The following is an 18,926-nucleotide window of genomic DNA, read 5'->3' as shown; positions in this document are numbered from 1 at the left end:
CTGAGTTCAGTTACCAAGACCCATATAATGAAAGAAGAGAACCAATTCCCACAGGTTGCATTCTGACCTGTGTGTACATGTATGTGTACACACAAATAAGTAAACATTGAAAAAGGAAAACTTGGAATGATACCATTTTTCTTGTTCAGAGTCAGCTCAGTTTAGTGTTGATACTTCTTGGTGACTAATAAGAATGGGTTTTGAGAGGTAGAGGAGTACATGAATCTTGCCTCTTCACGCCAGGAACTCACCTTAGTTCATGGCCAGGACATATTCAACATACTTGAATAGTAGCATTGTTTGTGAGTAGCATAAATCCCATTGCAGGTCTCTGCAGTTTGCCTAGAATTTGGTGGCACTGAAGGTTTTTTTATGGAAAAGTATTATTGACTTGCTTGTTTTAGATAAAATGCTAAAAATAATCTTAGATTTCCTCATAGAGCAAAGTCCTTCCAATTTTTATATGCTAATTATATACTAAATTAGAATTTATGTGATATGTTTGTGTGGGTGCACATGCCATGGTGCACATATGGAGGTAAAAGGGCAATTGGTTCTTTCTTTTCTCCTTTACAAAGGTTCTGGGACTTGAACGTGGGTCCCAAGTTGAACACAAGCACCTTTACCTACTGAGCCATCTCAGTGGCTCACATACTATCAACACCATGCCACTGCTGCATAAGGCACAGGCGGCTGTGTCCTGCTTGCTACTGCATCTCAAGGCCGAGTATACTGGGACTAACACAGTGGGAACTCAGATGCTTACTACATATTGACTAAATCCATGTATTCAAACCTAATAGTAGTCTTTGTATGGAGCTGTGAAGGAGTAATGTGCTTGTTTTCTTTTCTCACAGTTGTCCAAGTTAAAAGCTTTAAATCACTCCCCAATGTCGGATGCCTCTGTTAATTTTGACTACAAATCACCGTCACCATTTGACTGCAGCACTGATCAGGAAGAGAAAATTGAAGATGTTGCCAATCACTGTCTACCCCAGAAGGACCTTTATACTACTGAAGAGGAAGCTGATAGCCTTTTCTCTAGGAAGTTGATATCCCATAATGGGATGGAAGATAGTGGAGGCAGAGGTACTGCAGTGAAGAAGAAACGGAAGAAAAAGGATCCAGGAGAACAAGAGGGAACAAAGGGAAGCAAGGACAGGGAGCCCAAGCCAAAGAGGAAACGAGAACCTAAGGAGCCAAAAGAATCCAGGAGGGCCAAGGAGCCCAAGAGGGCCAAGGAGCCCAAGGAAGCAAAGCAGAAAGATGGTGTGAAGAAGCCCCGGAAGCCCCGCGAGGCCTTGGGTAGCAAGGAGGCTAAAGAGAAGAGGAGCTGCGCTGACTATGTGTCCAGGACGAAGTCCAAGAAGGCCAGGTGTGTACCTTCCTCCTTGCCCTTGCCTTCATGGGGCTCTTTCTCTTTGCCGTTAGTCCAAGCTCCTGGGACTGACTTGACTACCTCTGCTGGTCCAAGCTTTGTACCTCACTAACGTGAGACAGTGAGGGGGATAACTCCTGGTGTTAATAGAAGATGTTGTTTTCTAATTTAATATCTGAAATTATACTTAAAACATTTTGCTTTTAGGAAACTTCAAGAATTGCTAACCCTCTTCAGAGTCCAACCATCCTTTTAATCTGTACCTAGTTTTTAGCATTCTTTACATAGTGGCTGGTATCCTACCTCAGGTGTAGATGTGCTCTTTAATGCCTTGTGGATGTGTTCTTTATGTCCTATTAGCTTTCAACCAAAAATGAACCTCCTCTTACTTCCTAATCATGTAATTTCTTGGTATTCATTTTGTATTAAAAAAGAATTTAAGCTGGGGGGTGGTGATGTACACCATTAGTCCCAGTACTTGGGAGGCAGAGATAGGTGGATCTCTGAGTTTGAGGCCAGCCTGGTCTACAGAGCAAGTTCCAGCATAGCCAGGGCTACACAGAAAAACCCTGTCTCAAAAAAATCAAAAACCAACAAACCAAACAAAAAAAATAATTTAAATGTTAACTTATCTAAAGCATGCTGCATAGGACACCCTGGGTCTGATAGCGGGGATATTTAGACAGCAGTGGTGTAGAGGCAGAGGGTGCACAGCTGCAGGAGTCCGTGGCAGTCTGGCAGGGCCTTGGGCAGACAGAACTCTGTGTACAAGAGAACTAACTTTCTTCCCCAGGCTCCATGCTCTATTGCAGGATCATTTCTGATCTAGTTCCTTAGTCTGGCACAGTTCCTGACCCTTCCATAGCTGCTCAGACATTCTGAATAAATAAAACCAGAGATGAACCTGTATAGATCACAGGCCTAGGTACAGATTCATTATAATAGTGTATAACGGGAGAGAACATGCAGCACTTTTCATACAGAGAAATCAGTATTTGCTGTCTGCATACAAATAATGTAATGTCTTTTTCAAATTATTTCTGCATAGCATTGTATTTAGACTTTTTGAGAAAATAAAAACAAAAAAATTATAGTCCTTAACTCAAAGAACTTAAGTTTCTGTAGTCTAAATACAGAGGCAAGGTGTTTGTCTGTCTTTCTGTCCTATCAGACCATGACATCTTAGAGGTTGCTGTGAATGTTGAGAACATAACATAGTGAGGCCACCAAACACCTGTGTTGGGGCAGAGCACAAGGAAAGATGTGGTTAGAAAGTGTTTCAAGTGCTGAGTGCTGCAACTTCAAGTTTGCTTTATGGTATGTCAGGACCAGATAGATAATTCCTAATCCAAGTTTAAATGTTGCTTCATAATATTCACTCCCATGGGGATTCCATCTTTATCTATCAAAGAGGCTTGAAGGTCGATAGGTCCTAGGGATGTAGCTGGCAGAGAAAATAATGTCTACCTTGGAAGGCCAAGAAGGGCAGGTAAAGTTGGTATTCAGACTAATGGAAACTATAGAGGCTTTATTTCTCATTTAACATAGGAAGGATATGCTGATCTCCATGTTTTTTAGGGTAAAAGAATGTTTGAAAAAGGAAAGTCAGACTAGTGGAGTTAGTGAAACTGTAATGAATTATAAGTGTCTGAGAATTGGGGTAACCAGAGGAGCTGTCCTCTATGCTTTAGAGGACAGTGGAAAGATTGTTTGTGGACTCACCCATGTTCTAAACTCTCATGTTCACAGTTTTTTGACTTCTCTCCTCAAAGAAATTCATACTGACATTATATAAGATTTAAAACAAGTTAATAATATGTAGACATTGTTATAGATTCCATTTCAGAAAATAGGAAATTATTTGATGAAATAAAGTTGAATATCAAATGTGGAGGCAAAATCAAGATTCTGACTGATAAAGACCTAATTTTATTAGATTGTGATTTTGACCTAATTAAACAAAATAAATGAATGAGTTGGGGAAGTACTTGTCCTTTTGCAGGCTGTTAAAGGACAGTGAGCTCTTGAACTTTAGAAATCCAGGAGGCGTCGTTTGGAGATTGATAGGTAGGTAAGGATGGCCATCTCTTTAGAAATGTGGGCACATTATACAGGCTTTGTCTGTGTTTTAGGGCTGTATACTCCAACTTGGAGTAATACTGTTCTCTGTAGCCCAGAGATAGGGTTTTAAACTGTTTAGCCTTTGATTTCTTTTCCTTTGCATCTTTGTAAAAATTGTTTCAGTTCCTTTAATTAATGATTCCACCAGTCAGCATAACCAGTTTTTAGTTATGGAAGGGTATTAATAGATCTTTTAAAAAATATGTTAATAATTCTCGTGTGTGTGTGTGTGTGTGTGTGTGTGTGTGTGTGTGTGTGTAATTTACTCTTGTAAATTGACTCAAGTACTTGTTTTTATTTGAGCAGTTATTGATTTCAAACCCGGGTAATACTTGATGGTTATAAATGATTCACAGGTTGCCTGGATTACTGTAGGAGCATGGCCCCTGGTTTATAGACTTTCGGCCCTCTCCTCCTTCAGTTCTTACTACAACCACCCAGTCTTTCTGAAGCATTACCCTTGTCTTATTTATGTTGTCAGTCATGTCAGTGTTAAATCAAACCCTTTTTCCTCTGTCTTGATTCAAAAATCAGCTGAGAAGTAGCCAACAAAGCAGGAGATGCAGTGGTCAGCTTTATTATCAACTCATATCACTGTGTGGCTGGAATTGGGCTTCTTGTTGGGTACTTCAGTTAGATGCACTCCTATAACTGTAGGCAGAGAAGGATGGCAGTACTGAGCCAGGAATACTCCCAGTCCTGAGGCTTGCCAGGCAGGTAGGTCCCCAGTTAGATAAATGTTTCCAGTACTGTACTCCTTTGATGAGTAAAGCATCTTTTTCCTCACGAAAATACAGGAACAAGAAAAGGGAATTTCTTCTTCAGTTTATATTTGCATAGAAACTTCTGGTTGTTACAGTTGCCTTCAGAGCAAACCCTACTCCCTTCTCGATTACTCAAGAATTTGGAGGTCTGACTCCTACCTTTAATTCTAGCAACAACCTCCCTAGCTAGATTGCTCTCATAAACCCTTGAAGGTACTCAATTTTCTTGTAGATTGCTCTTACTGTTTCTCCCAGCCATAATGTCCTTTTTCCTCCAAGTATCCCGAGTCTTTTCCATTCTTCAAGTCTGAATGCAAAACCCAGCTCTTCCCTGAAGCTTCCCCCAAATTAATGTGCTTATGTGTTCCTTCTGAACTTCTATAGCCCTTGGAGCCTCCATTTCATTGTAAATTATGGGCTTTAGATCTCAGCAGACTGAAAAGGATCTAGTTCAACTCTGCCATACTGCATTCTGGGAAGAAGAGACCTACAGAGAAACTCATTCCCAATAGACATTGTAAACTCAGGCCTCCTGATTCTTTGTCTTACATACTGTCTCTGCAACGGGCCCTCACAATGGTTAACTTTGGTTTTGGTGTATGTATGGCTTGTTTCCTTAGTAAAAGTTAAGTACCTGAGATCAGGATCACCACCCTCTCTGTCCCTTGTTTCCCCAGGGGCTGTTCACCAAAGAAATTTGACAGATACAAGCACAATATTCTATATATTTAATTTTATTGCATTTAGGAACACTTTTCCCTGAAAATAAGATTTTTGTTAGATACCTTATGAACTTGTTAATATTTGGTGGTGTTTCTGTTTTCTAATTAAAGATAGGAGTTCTAAAATAAAGAGATGGCTCAGGTTAAAAGCCCACACTCCTCTCGCAGAGGACCTTACTTCAGTTCTTAGCATCCCTGTGAGGCAGCTCCTGTGTGTAACTCCAGCCAGGGGGTCTGACTCCCTCTTCTTTCATCTTTGGGCACCTGTGCTCACGTGCACAGGCACACATACACATAATTTTAAAAGTAAACATATTTAAGAGATAATAATAAAAGATAAGTGACTTGTCCAGGACAGACTGGTGAGCTTCATTGTCAGCTCTTCCGGTTTGCATGACTAAGGTCAAGAATGAAAGTGGAAGAGCCCTTGTCAGAGAGATTTGTAGGGATTGGCTCCTTCAGATTCTCACTTTGCATACTCAGTGGTATTCTTGGAAGGACTGAACTGGCTCCAACTTTTTTCTTTTTCTTTCTTTTTTCTTTTTAATAATTCCATTTGCTTTGAGAAGCATCAAGCAGAAAGTTGAGCACGTCCTGGACCTAAACAATAATTGTAGTATCTAGCACATTTTCCTTTTTAAGTTTGATATTAATAGTGATTAGTGTTTAGGACTCTCAGGATACAAATCTAAAACTTCAAAGTAGGAAAAGCTTTCTTTATTTAAACAATTATTTTCTTCTTTTCTCCAGATTAGTTTTGAGTGTCTTGTTGATGCCTTAAGTATAGAAAGCTTAAGCAAGAAAACACTTCCAGGAAGTTGAGTTAGGCCTTATTATTTCCTTGGCTCTGAAATTTTAGTTTCACTTAATATAACTTGGTTGTATTATTATTATTATGGTATTTTTATTCCAAAGGGGATTAGGATCACTTTTGTAAGAAAACATATACAGGTGTGTGTGTATACAAGTTTTCAGACAGTGCTGTACATATGTGTACACATAATGGCAATAGCTGTTGTATCCTGTGGAGTCATGAAATTGATAAGAGGTCACTAGTTCCCTGGGGAAGCCAGGTTTTAGCAGTTAAGAAAAGTTTCTCTGGAGAACAGTACATGGTATAATAGTTGCTGTTCTCAGTGGCAGCTTTTGCATCTTATATTTCCATGTACGAAGAACTTTCTTTTTCCTAAAAGCCTTTCTTTTGCAGAAGTCTGCTTCTTTCTGTAAAACATAGGCTGGCCAGCATTCTGGTTGTATATGTGGTTTTCTGGCATTCTTACTCAGTATGGAGGAAGTGAGTACCCGAGGAATTTATGTGCAGTTCTTGAGTGTCTGATCCTGAACAGGAGGCCAGGCATTAGGACTGAGCTAGAGGTTTCTATTAGAAACTTGGGTGTGGAACTCTGTTGTTGGTTAAGGGGAGAGCCTAGCTTAGAAATTTCTACCTGTCAGAGTGGCGTGGCTTATTTCTCTCTCTCTCTCTCCTTCTCTCTCTCTCTCTCTCTCTCTCTCTCTCTCTCTCTCTCTCTCTCTCTCTCTCTCCCCCCCTCCCCCTCTCTCCTCTCTCCTCTCTCTCTCTCTCTCTCTCTCTCTCTCTCTCTCTCTCTCTCTCTCTCTCCCCCCCTCCCTCTCCCTCTCTCTCTGTGTGTGTGTGTACATGTTGTGTATGCCTTTGAGTGTACAGGTACACATATCTATGCACACACATATAGAAGACCACAGTGGAATGACAGATGTCTTCCTCTATCACCCTCTGCTTTATTGCTTTGAAGTCGGATCTCTCACTGAACCCTCACTGGCCTTTTAGGTTAGGGTAGCCATCTTTGTCTGCCCCCGAATGCTGGAGTTAAAGGTGTACACAGCCATGTCTGGCTTTTTACATGGATTCCTCAGGCTTTCAAAACAAGTGCTCTTACCTCTGAGCTATCTCTCCAGCCTCTATATTCTTTGAAAAGGAAGAAATTAATCAGTATCCTGGCCTAAGTGGAAGACTGTCTACCTGGTTCTCCTGTTCTCAGACTTTGCTGTGTCTAGGGAAAACTGGGGCAGCTTGTAAGAAATGTAGATTCTCTGACCACATCCCAGAGACAGTTTCTTAGGTGGAGTCCTGAGAAAATTACAGTCCTGAAGTCTCCTGGTAGTGAAAGTGCAGCAGGTTCTTAACTATCCTTTGAGAAATGTTGTCCCAGATGAAATTTGTCAGGGTGGGTGGGAGTGGGGTGGAGCATATTTAAAGTTATATATTTAACATCTGCTAAATATAAAAAGCCAAAAAAGAGGAAATGTAGTTGGTTTGATCAGCCCTGTTCCCTGCTTCAGCCTTTCTCCCCAATTTGTTTTGCTTTGTCAACATGGAACAGATTTTTCTCCCAAATCCAGTAAGCTTAGTAGCCTCGTAGAAGAAAAGTTTTGCCATCTTCTTCTCGTCTGTGTCAGTTGCTTCTAGAAAGTTCTAAACCCCAGACCTTGTGACTACAGAGACATTGGAGATACCTTGAATACTACTGTATCAATTGCCAGTTTGGAGCAGGAAGAATGGACAGCTGACACTGTATGAAGGCCAGCCTTTTTTCTTTGTTTAGAATAAATACTTGCTTATTGAAGCCAGTTTTAGGCTCAATAGATTCTATTAAAGTTGTTTCTGTTGAGAAGTGTGTGCTGGATACACAAATGACATAGCACATATGGTGTGTGTTAGGGACACACCAAGGACAACTGTGGTGTTGGTCCTTACCTTCCATCTTGTTTGAGGCAGAGTCTTGTTGTAGTCAGTTGTTGTAATTGCGAAACTTAACTGCTTCATGAGCTTCAAAGGATTTTCCTGTCTCCTTCCACTCACTGTAGGAGCACTGGGATTATAGGTGCTACTCTGCTCCTGTCTTTACATTCTAGAGATTCAAGCTCAGATCCTCACACTGGCAAAGCAAATGTTCTACCACCTGAACCATCCCCCTGTTTCTGTTTTTAAAAGTTTCAGTTGTGTATTAGGATATAGAAGATAAATACAAAGATGGGTAAAGATGATATGAATTCTGAGTAGGGACTTTGTAACCTACTGGGCTTTATGGTTAGTAGAGAAGGAATCTAATGGCTTCTGGAGCTTTGGACAGTTTCCATCGATGGTTTTTATTTTTTGAGACAGGGTTTCTCTGCATAGCTCTGGTTGTCCTAGAACTAGCTTTGTAAACCAGGCTGCCTAGAACTCAGAGATCTGCCTGCCTCTGCCTCCCGAGTGCTGGGATCCAAGTTGTGGGTCCCCACACCAGGCCCATTGCTGATTTTTTATTTGTTTGTTCTTTTCAAGAGCACCTGTAGTGCTTACTCACCATCAGCCATCTAAGGTAGGGTCTGGTATTTAAAGACGTTCATCAAATCTATAACAAAGCAAATACTAAATGTATTGCTTCATAAATGCCCACTTACAAACTATTCTACTGTATTTTTAGTGCCTGCTGCATCTTGCTGTGTTTAAAGGCATTTTTATTGAGAATATTATTATAATGAGTAAAGGAAAGGAAGGTGTCATAGAAGTATTGTGTGAGTTTGTCGCTGAAAAGCTCTGTGATCCAGAGACAGCCTTACTATTCAGACAGAAGTATCAATAAATGAAAGCACCTGGTATGGTTGTATACAAAATAGCTGGAAAGATTTAGAAGATTAGGAGTGTTTAAGTTCTAGCCTAGGAAGTCCCTTGGAAGAGGTGAGTATTGAACCATGTATTAAAGGAATTAGTAGATGAGAGAAAACTTAAGTAAAAAGAGCAAGACATTTAAACAGTTGTTTGTTGGGGGCTTTGTTAAGATGGTAGACCAAACACACTTTAGTTTCCCTTCTCATGGCCCATTCAAATAGTTGGGAGAACAGTGGGGAATACATTCTTCAAAAGTGAGAGCTGTTCCTACCTTTCTCAACAAGAAATACCAGCACTGTCTTTTCTAGTTCACAAATGGCTGTGGGGGAAGTCCCAGCTTAGATCACATGCTGGGACTGCATTTGCAGCTGAAGTGGAAGTGCCTCTCCCTCATGGTGGAGCTGGCTGCTCTTGGGAGGACTGGAGGCATCCAGAAATGGAGGAAAGAGTTGACATTACTGACATGGAAAACGGAGCAGAGGAGCCATAGCGTCTCTACCTTTTCCTGCTTGTACCCTAAAAGTGGGGAAAGGGATGGTCACTTCAAAGGTCCTGCTTGTAGGTTTGGAGGTCTGAGGTTGTATTGATGTGTCATCAAGAAGTTGTATATTAGTTGTAAATTAGTACTCTCAGATCAAGAAGAGGTGTGTTGTCTAAAAGACAAGAATGGTTGGGGCTGGGAGACAGCTTTGTCAGTGAGGTGCCTGCTGTATAAGCCTGAGGACCCATCAGAGCTTCAGTACCTACATAAAGAGCTAAGTGTGGTGGCACACGCCTGTAACCCCAGCATTGAGGGGTGAGCATAGAAGGATCCCTGGAACTTATTGAGCAGCCCTCCTAACCTAATCAGTGAGCCTCAGGTTCAGTGAGAGACCACCCAGTCTCAGAATACAAGTTGGAAAGCAGTAGTGGAATACACCCAATGTTGACCTCTCACCAACATATATACACACACCCCAGACAACGAAAGCCAACTCTAAATAGTTTATAAGAAATGGTCAGAAAACAATTAATGAAAAATTTATAACAACATCACCTAAATCTAGGCATTGTGGCTTTTATGCATATAATCCCACCACTTGGGAGGCCATGGTAGGAGGATTACCAGTTCCAGGCTAGCCTGCTTTGCATAGTAAGACATAGCATTAAAAAACAAAAAACAAAACAAACAAACTCAAATTAAAATTTAAAAGACAGGAATAATAGAGTTATATAAAATTCTGAATTCAGTGACTTTCTTACCAATGGTTTCAGTAGCCATTGCTTAAATGTTCAAGAATGTTTGGAGAGAAGTGTGGACTTCTAGTTAGGTTAACTAGGTTAACAACTAGTTAGGTTGTTGTCAAAACCTGTTTGGGGAGTAGAATGTGGTGCATGGAACTGCTTGCACTGAGCATTTGAAACCTTCCTAAACTGTCTGAATTTGTATCTTCAGTTGCTTTTAATTGGTAAAACACTACATCTTCATCTTAGAAGTTGTGGTTCTTTTTCAGTTTTTATTGTCACCAACGTATGTAGGTCTTTGTTTTGGTGCTGCAGATTTAGCAGTGAAAGCCTCCAAGGCAGCATAGATCTGGCTCCATTTTGTCTACAGCAGATTGCATCTGTACCAAAACAAGTGCCTTTTAACCAGTGTCCTTATTTTTTGTGCCAAATCTGTTCTCTATTTATAGATGGAATTAAATTGGGTACTATGAAAGTTGAATGAAATGTGCAAATGAGCCTTTTCATGGTAGTATCTGTGTTTTAGGAGCGTATTGCTGGGAATATCAAAGCCTGTGGATGCTGGGCTGAAACTCTTCTCTTAGAAACTTTCTCCAGTGTTAGAGTGGTCCTACACTGGAGTCCTCAGCCTCTGCTTGTCAATGGATGCTGTGACTAGAGTCCAGAACTGTTCTCAGTGTCATGATTGTAACTCATTCTTGCCTGCTAAGACTATAATTCTCACTCTATAAGGTTTTAGTTCTTAAAATGGGATGAGGAACTATTTTGAAATAATAATAGGTATACTCTTTCAGTGCCTGAGATCCACGGGCACAGTGTTGGAAGACTTGTAATTGTATGGTGCCGAGACATACCGTGTATCTTCTCATCTCCAGGTGTAGCACTAGATTTCAAACACATACTTCTCAAAAAGACCTGGGAACTGAGATGGGCTTGGCGGAGAAGTATAAGAAATCTTGGCCGTCCATTGCTTGACACTGTGGTTTGTTTCTGTTTAGAAAGCCATGTAATATAAACTACAGTAAGTAAAGATTCCCCAACAGCTTAGTTCATGAAGCCATGTAGAATACAAGAGAGACAGCTTTAGAATTTGGTATAGTTTGTATGTTGGTAGTTCCTTGTGTATTATAAGTGCATAGTGTATGTGTTCTTGCCGTAGATACATGTTTTATTATAAAATCGTTGGATTTTGTTGCCCAAAATAGGTATTTTGACATTAAAAACAAAAATCTTATGTCTTCCTTTTCCCCTCCCTGTCATACAAGTTAGTTTTTTTTCTTAACTGGAAGCTAAAAAAGAGAAGACTATGGAAGTAAGGTTGTTTTGCTCAGCCTCCAAAGCTGTTAAACAGAGAATGTTAGGACTTTATATTATTCATAACTATTGGTCACAAGCAATGCAGATCCAATTTAAATTAGCTTAAGTTAAAAACTAATAATTGGGGATGTGCCAGTTAACAGAATCAGAAGTCTAATTGAGAGTTCCAAGGCTTTTTTGTTTCTAGTTGCTCTCTACATGTCCCTGGTTAGAGTTATGACTACCACAACTTTATGTTGTAGAGGAAAAGACATTAACTTTCCTACCTACTCCTTTACAAAAGATTTATTTTACCATGTGTGTGTGTGTGTGGGGGGGGGTGTTGAGGTACCCACAGTCCCAAATTATTTCTTTTTCAAGGAAGAACTCCCAAGTTGTCATAGCAGTCATCTATGTATGGACCAGTCAGTTATAAAAGGAATAGAATATCATAGCATAGCCTTAGCTATATTTTTTCTTCCTATCTGGGGACCAGTATTGAGTATATAATCCCCTAATCTCCTTTACACAAAAAAGAAGAAATACAGTATCCATTTCATCACTGTAATAGGTATCTATTTTAAGTTGTTTGGAGGCCTGACAAGATGGCTTAGCAGGTAAAGGCACTTGCTACACACTTGATAACATGATTTAGATTCCTGGCTCATATGGTGGAAGGAGAGAACCAACTATCACAAGTTTTTCTCTGACCTGTATACTCAAACCAAGCAACACACACACACACACACACACACACACACACACACACACACACACACACGAATTACTAAATTTTTAAAAGTTACTTTGGGCCTGGGAAGAGGTCCTAGTGGATACTTGCTGTGCAGGAATGAAGACTTGAATTCAGATGCCTAACATGCATGTGCAACACTGGGGGTGGCTTCTTGTGCTTGTTATCCCACTGTTAGGGGAGGGGACAGAGACAGGTGGATTCTGGGAGCTTACTGAACAGCCAGCCTAGCAGAAAACAAAACAAAAACATGGTGGGCATCATAATCAGTAACAGTGTCTTAAGGGAATAAGGCAGAGAATAATAGAGGAAGACACAGCTGAGTCTTGTTCTGGCCTCTGGGTACATGCACATACACAAAGTGTACCATACACAGGAGCCATTTAAAAATTTATAAACATATTTATATAAAATAGCTTACTTCAGTAAATGCCTATTACATGTCCTTTTTTTCTTTTTTCTTTCTTTCTTTCTTTCTTTTTTTTTTTTTTTTTTTTTTTTACCCCTGAACTGTTTGAGGATAAATTGCATGCACTATGCCTTTTTGTTACTAAAAACTCCAGGGTGTGGTTGCTAAGAGTAAGGTTGTATTCTTACATTTTTCCTCTAGTTACTCTTTCATTCCTTTGTAACAAATAAGCAGTCTTATTAAGATTGTGCAGAAGTCTCATTCCTTCTTATTTTGTACCCCCTGGCCTTAATCACCCCTTGGTGATTTCAGACTGGACCTTTCTTTCCTGCGGTGGTTACAACATGATCTTCCTAATCTACTTCCTCTTCCTTCACCATAGACCTGTAGTGAACTGAGGCTCTCCCTTATTTAGTCATTATATTTGGCTGCTGCCAGTACAGAGTCCCACTATTTTCAATTACGAATTTCTTCACTGTCCCTGGTTACTTTGGTGGTCATGTGGTCTTGGTTTAGGGCAGCAAGATTTCCTTAGGATGTCTCCAGTGACTTCTTGACATTCCACCTTCAGCCTTAACATCTTCATCTTTTATTTTCTGATGGTGAGATACTTCAGGCTCTCCTTCTGTCTGCTTTGTTTTATCCTGGGGGTCTGCCATTTTTTGAGGGGAGAAAGGAAGATCAAAGTGCTAGGTGAAAAAACTGCCATGGAAGAATCCCTTGATGATGTCAGAATTCTCATGATTGGGTCACTTCCTGAAAGCCTGACTTCTGACTACCTCTTATCAGGGACCAAGCATTTAGCATACTAGCCTTGGGATATGATCAGATACTATACCCATTAATTCATGGAGTTGAGGTGGGTTTTTGTTGTTGTTGTTATTGTTGTTGTTTGTTTGTTTTTTCATATGATGGTGTTACATTACTTGTTGCATTACTTGAATTCATTCATTTGAGCTTGTTTTTAAATCTTTGGGTTTTTATTTCTTAGCAGTGCAATTTTAATATATCTCAGAATGTCAAGTCTATATAAAAAAGAAAAGTGCCACTTTTTCCAGTATCCCTCTCTCCTTCCATTGTCCCTCTCCCATCCAGTATAGATAATTACTGATTATGGTTTGTACTTCTTATGATACTAGATATATACATGTGTTTTCATTTTACCCTTAACACCAAAGGATGCTATTTTATACTTTGTATTTTCTATTTAATGTATAGAAATCGTTCCATTATCAGTTTATAGAATACTTGTTTTTATAGCTACATAGCATTCCAGTTTGTGTATCCTAATTTAGTCAATCTCTTTTATGTAGACATTTAGATAATTATCAGTTTTAAGTAATACTCATTTTTTTTTGCAGTTATCAAATCTTGCAGTAAATAACTTCATGCATGTTTCTATATTGTTGCAGGTATCATTAAGTAAATTTCTGTAAGTAGACTACTGAATCAAAGAGTACATGCATATGTATATAGTTTTATTTCTATGTATTCTTTGATTATTATAATGCATATATACAGTGTAATTTTAGATCATATTCATCTTCCATTTTTCTCCTCCAACTCTTTCCAATCCCCATCCTACACTCCCCTCTCAAGTTCATATCCTTCTATTTTTAGCCAGAGCCTAATTAGTGTTAGCCATATGTACATGGGTGTGGGGCCATCCACTGGAGCATGAGAGCACCTTACTATGGGCTACACCTTGAAGAAAACAGACTCTTCCTCTCCCAGCAGCCATCAGCTACTAATAGCTCTTGAGTAGAGATGAGCCCCTCCCCATCCATGCTGGAACGTTTTCTGGCTTGGTCTTGGGTAGGTCTTATAAAGGTGTTCTATTTTCATTGCTGTTACTTTGACAAATACTTAGAGAAGGAAAGTGTCATCATTTGGAAGTCAAGGTATGAACTCCTCACAGCATTGCCTCTGACCAAGGAGCTTACCTACAGCCAAAGGGGTGCAGCAGGAGCCATGGGTAACACAGCTTGCAAGGTAGTTTACAAGATGGCTTATACTCTACACAGTTTTAGGACTGCCTAGGAATAAAACTACCTACATTGGCCTGAGCCTTCCTATATCAATTCATAATTAAGACAGTCTGGCACAGACAAGCCTACAAGCTGGTCTGATCTAGGCACTTAGGACCTCAGTTGAGGTCCTCCTCTCAGGTGACTCTAGGCTTTATCAAGTTGACAGTTAAGCTAACCAGAAGAGCAGACAACCACAGCTTTTGTGAGTTGATGAGTGCCACAGCCCTGTGGTCTCCAGAAGACACTCTTTTACAGTATTATTCCTCTTGACCTGCCTCTTATACAATGTTCCTTGAGCCTTAGTAAGGGAGAGGCTATGATGTAGATGTTTCATTTAGAGCCAAGCACACCACAGTCACTTGCTCTCTACCCTTTGACCAGGGTGAATCTCTACATTAATTGCCATCTGCTGCAAAAAGAAGCTTCTCTTTTAGAGGGGTAAGAGCTGCACTCATGTATAAATAGAAGGATCGGTATTTAGAAAACAGTTTGATACTATATCCACTTAGCAAAATAATAATAGCAGGTTCTCCCTTGAGGCTTATGACCTCACCAACCATGGTTCTTGGCCATTTTCAGAAACAGGTGTGAATTCCCTCCTGGGAAGCAGACCTTAAATCCAGTTAGAAAGTCATTGGTTATCCCCATACCATCCATGCCACTGTTGCCCCAGTGGGCCTGTCTTGCCAGACTGGTCATTATTATATAGCTCACAGAGTTTGTAGCTGGGTAAGACTGCTAATAACTTTTCTCTCCCAGCATCCTACATAGTACTTTCCAAACTGTGAAAGCTAGCTAGCAGGGAAAAAGCTTTCAGGGTGGTACCAGCTTGATTTTTCCATATCTTGTGACCAAAGTAGGTGATGTCTTCAGCAATAGAGTCTTACCATCAAGTTCTGATGGGCAACCAAGAGCAGTGGTAGTAGTCTGTATTGTTTGGAGAGTGGGGGTCTTTGAGATTCCTCTTGACCAACTACAAGAAGGACCCTATCCCAAAGCTAGCACTGAACTTTTTGTTTGATAATCTGTTGCTTTTGGGAAGAATATTATCCTCCTATTAGGGTACCCTATCAATTAAACTTACTTAAAATGTGTGTGTGTGTGTGTGTGTGTGTGTGTGTGTGCGCGTGTGTGTGTGTGCGCACGCTCACATGCATGCACATGTTCATGTGCATATGTGTGTGTGTACAAAGAGAAAGACTTGTGTAAGTTTTCATATGCCTTTTAAAAATATCTTTAATATTAACTGTTCGTCTCCCACCTCCTTTGTCTTCTTCATCCTTCTCCCCAACTTAGCCTCCCTATTATTTCCATTCATACCATTTGTGTTCTACTATCCCCCTCCCCACAGTTGCCCACCTCATGACTCTTTTTTAGCTTCCTGACTTCTACATGAACCTCATTTTAAACAAACAAAACAAAATTTAAAGCTAGGCTCCACATATGAAATGGAATATGTGGTGCTTCTTTTTCTGGGCTTAGATGACTTCGCTCAGTGTGAACCCTCTTCTCATTTCATTGTCCATTCTTGAGTAGATGGACATCTAGGCTGCTTCCATTCCTTAGCTATTGTGAATAGAGCAGCAGTGAACATGGAAGAATTGAGTATCTCGGTGTTAGAATATAGAATTCTTTGGAGACAGGCCCAGAAATGGTATAGCTGAATATTACCAATCTTTTTCTAGCTTTGTAAAGTATGGAATGTTTCACTAATCTGTATCATCCTTCCACGGGAACTGTGCTAATCTTTATCATTCTAATTTTCTATACATGCTACAGAAGTAAACACTGTGTGATTCTATTAGCTATAACCAGTCACTGTTTTTAAGGAACCTGACCATTGAGTAAACAAGTATTCATGGACCAAATCTATCTAGAAATAATAGAAATATAAGAATTATTAATAAAATGTTTCTGCTGATAAACTCCCAAGCCTTGGATTTTTAAAACTTACTACAAAGTGGAGAAATGCATTTTATCTAGAATCATCCTGGAAGATGAATTCGGGGGATAGTTTCTTGATATCCTATTTAAAAAGTCACATTTTCAGGCTTACAAGGTCTCTCTTCCTCATATTTGTCTTTATCAGAAGAGCTCCAAGAAGTGTTTTGCCCTCATTCTCCTATTTTCATCATTCAATGGACTTCCAAAAATGCATTCATTTTCATAGTAAGATACTCTATTTTGAAGAGGTTCTATTATTTAATTATGATTTGAGCCTGTTAGCTTTTAGTATAATTTTGCACAGTAAAAAGATTCCAGTACATATGTATATACACAGTTGCTTTATAAGTACAAGTTTAAAATGAAGAGTAAACATCTGGACAAAATTTAAGTTAATGAAGTTGCATTTAATAAATGAAATTAATTTCAGGTGTTGGGAGCAAAGATTTTACATAATATTGAACAGGTCTCTGAGTATGTGCTTGTAATGGTGACTTTCGGAATATCAGCTTTCTTTAAATTTTTGTCAAACAATTTAGCATAAAATCTTTAAGATAGCAGTAAAATCACTAATAACTATAGGTTTGATTTATTTTTATGTATTTATTAAATGTTTTTGTTGATTCTTTTAGTCATTAAGATTCAAGTAACACTGAAGTAGAGTTGAAATTTTTATATTTTTCTGAAGGAATAAAATTGAGTCAGTAAATATTATATCATTGGAAAAAGCAGTAACCTTGGCTCATGTGACCTGAGTGTCAGTCCTTGTCCTACAGCTGACTTTAGGACCTTTTCTGTTTATAGGTCAGTCTGGAATATGAGGATTGTGTGCTGTGATTTTCTTCATTGAGTTGAACAGTGTATGAGTATTTTCACCAGTGAAAATAACTATTGTGCGACTTTTTAATGAGAAGCCCTGTAACTGAAATAAGATTTCTATGAAAATTTAGAATCTTAAAAATTTAGAAGTAGAACCTTTTGTTTGTGTTTTATTTTGTTTTACTGTTTGAAGATACAAATCCCTTATTAAAGTCTATTATCCTCTAAAAGGATTGAGTTTCATTCACATCCTTGGTTTGGATTGGAATAGTTTTTGTTGTAAACTTTCCCAGTAGATAAACCAGTCTTCAGCATTGAGACTTCAAAAATGGACTGACTTCGCACTGGCCTGGTTACAGGGTCTGTGAGGAGTAAAGGGTATTCAAGACTGTATTGGCCAGCATTCTGGGCCTACCCTTTGTCAACAGGCATCTTAGTCCTGTCTCCAAACTCCACCCACTTATCTCTCTCCCAGTGTCAACTAGTTCTCCTAATGGAAAACATCAGTAATGTTTACTCTTTCCTTGACCTCCACATCCTATTATTTGCTGAGACTTACTGCTGCTACTACTTCTGGGTCTTTGAAATCATTCTTAGCCTGGCTGTATCTAGCATATGTTTCTGTCCTCTTGCCTGCACTTGCCATTATGGCCCTTTTCCTACAGGGTCAAGTCTAAACTCTCTGACCTAGTGCTCTTTAAATTTTTCCTTCCAACTCTCTTAATGTAGTGTTTCTGTACATTTGCACTGTCATCCAGCCACACAGCTGTTTGTTACCCAAGAATGCCATGGTGACTCTCCAAGAATGTACAGATTCTTCCTGGCTTCAAATTCTGTCTTCACTGCTTTCTAGACTTAAAACTCTGGAAATTTCACTTAGCCTCAGTATACTAAATATTCTGCACAATAAAATGAGAATAAACTGTTATCTGCCTGATAGTTTATGGGGTATAATCCATATAGAGGAATTAGAGTTGTGCCTTTAGTACTGTTATATGTGTATAGCTACAGTCATTGTCAGTTACTCTTACTGTTTTTCTTTTAAATATCTTTCTGAATTCTATATATGTCTTTTTTCAAGGAAACTTACCTAAATTTCCCTAATTACAAATAATCTTTTTAAAAACATTTATGTATAAGAGTGTTTCACCTGCACTCTCTGTGTACCATATTCATGCAGGGCCTTTAGAGGCCAGCAGAGGGTGTCAGATCCCCTGCAACTGGAGTTACAGAAGGTTGTGAAACCTTCATGTGGGAACCAAGCCTGGGTCCTCTGGAAGATCCCCTAAGTGCTCTTAACTGCTGAGCCATCTCTTCAGCCCCCACAAATAATCCATTTATTAATGAAGACTTGCTTAAATATTGAATGCTATCTGTTTTGTATAAGGCATAAGATTACTCAGGAATACAGAACCTAATCACATCCTCTAGGGAAGGATAAGAGAGATCAGAGATGTATAAAATGTCTATTTAGCGAATGTTTATTGAGCCATCTGCAAAGGATCTGGGCATCATATGAGGTACATGAGTTCTAAGCATGGTGTCATAATTAATGACTGACTTTGGTGAGATAATAGAGTTTCAGTACTTAAAGTATTGCCAACATGTTTGTCAAATGTAAGAAAGAATTTACCATACATGTAGGTCAGGGTCTTGGTGGGTCCTTGCAGGATATCCTGCCTGTCTCTTAGGAATCCTCTGTAGCTGGAGAGCTTTTCCCTCCGGTTCCCTCCGGGTCCCACCAAGTCCTGCCAGTCCCAGAGCCCACTTATAAAATAAACACACAGATGCTTACATTATTTAAACTGCTTGGCCATTAGCTCAGGCCTATCATTGT

The 18,926-nt window shown here is 39.4% G+C and overlaps 1 protein-coding gene across 3 annotated transcripts in view; it reads left to right on the top strand.

Annotated features, from left to right (window-relative positions):
- The window catches only part of Chd6 (chromodomain helicase DNA binding protein 6), a 130,263-nt gene that overhangs the window by 8,924 nt on the left and 102,413 nt on the right, over window positions 1-18,926 (top strand). For all 3 annotated transcript variants that reach the window (XM_028868398.2, XM_028868396.2, XM_028868397.2), the window contains exon 2: window positions 858-1,375. In XM_028868398.2, the coding sequence (XP_028724231.1) occupies window positions 858-1,375 (518 nt within the window). The remainder of the gene's footprint in view (window positions 1-857; window positions 1,376-18,926) is intronic.

This window comes from Peromyscus leucopus, chromosome 4 (genome assembly GCF_004664715.2).
Source record: "Peromyscus leucopus breed LL Stock chromosome 4, UCI_PerLeu_2.1, whole genome shotgun sequence".
Classification (NCBI taxonomy): Eukaryota; Metazoa; Chordata; class Mammalia; order Rodentia; family Cricetidae; genus Peromyscus; species Peromyscus leucopus.
The sequence above is the reverse complement of the archived record's forward strand: the minus strand, read 5'-3'. Positions and strand labels throughout refer to the sequence as shown.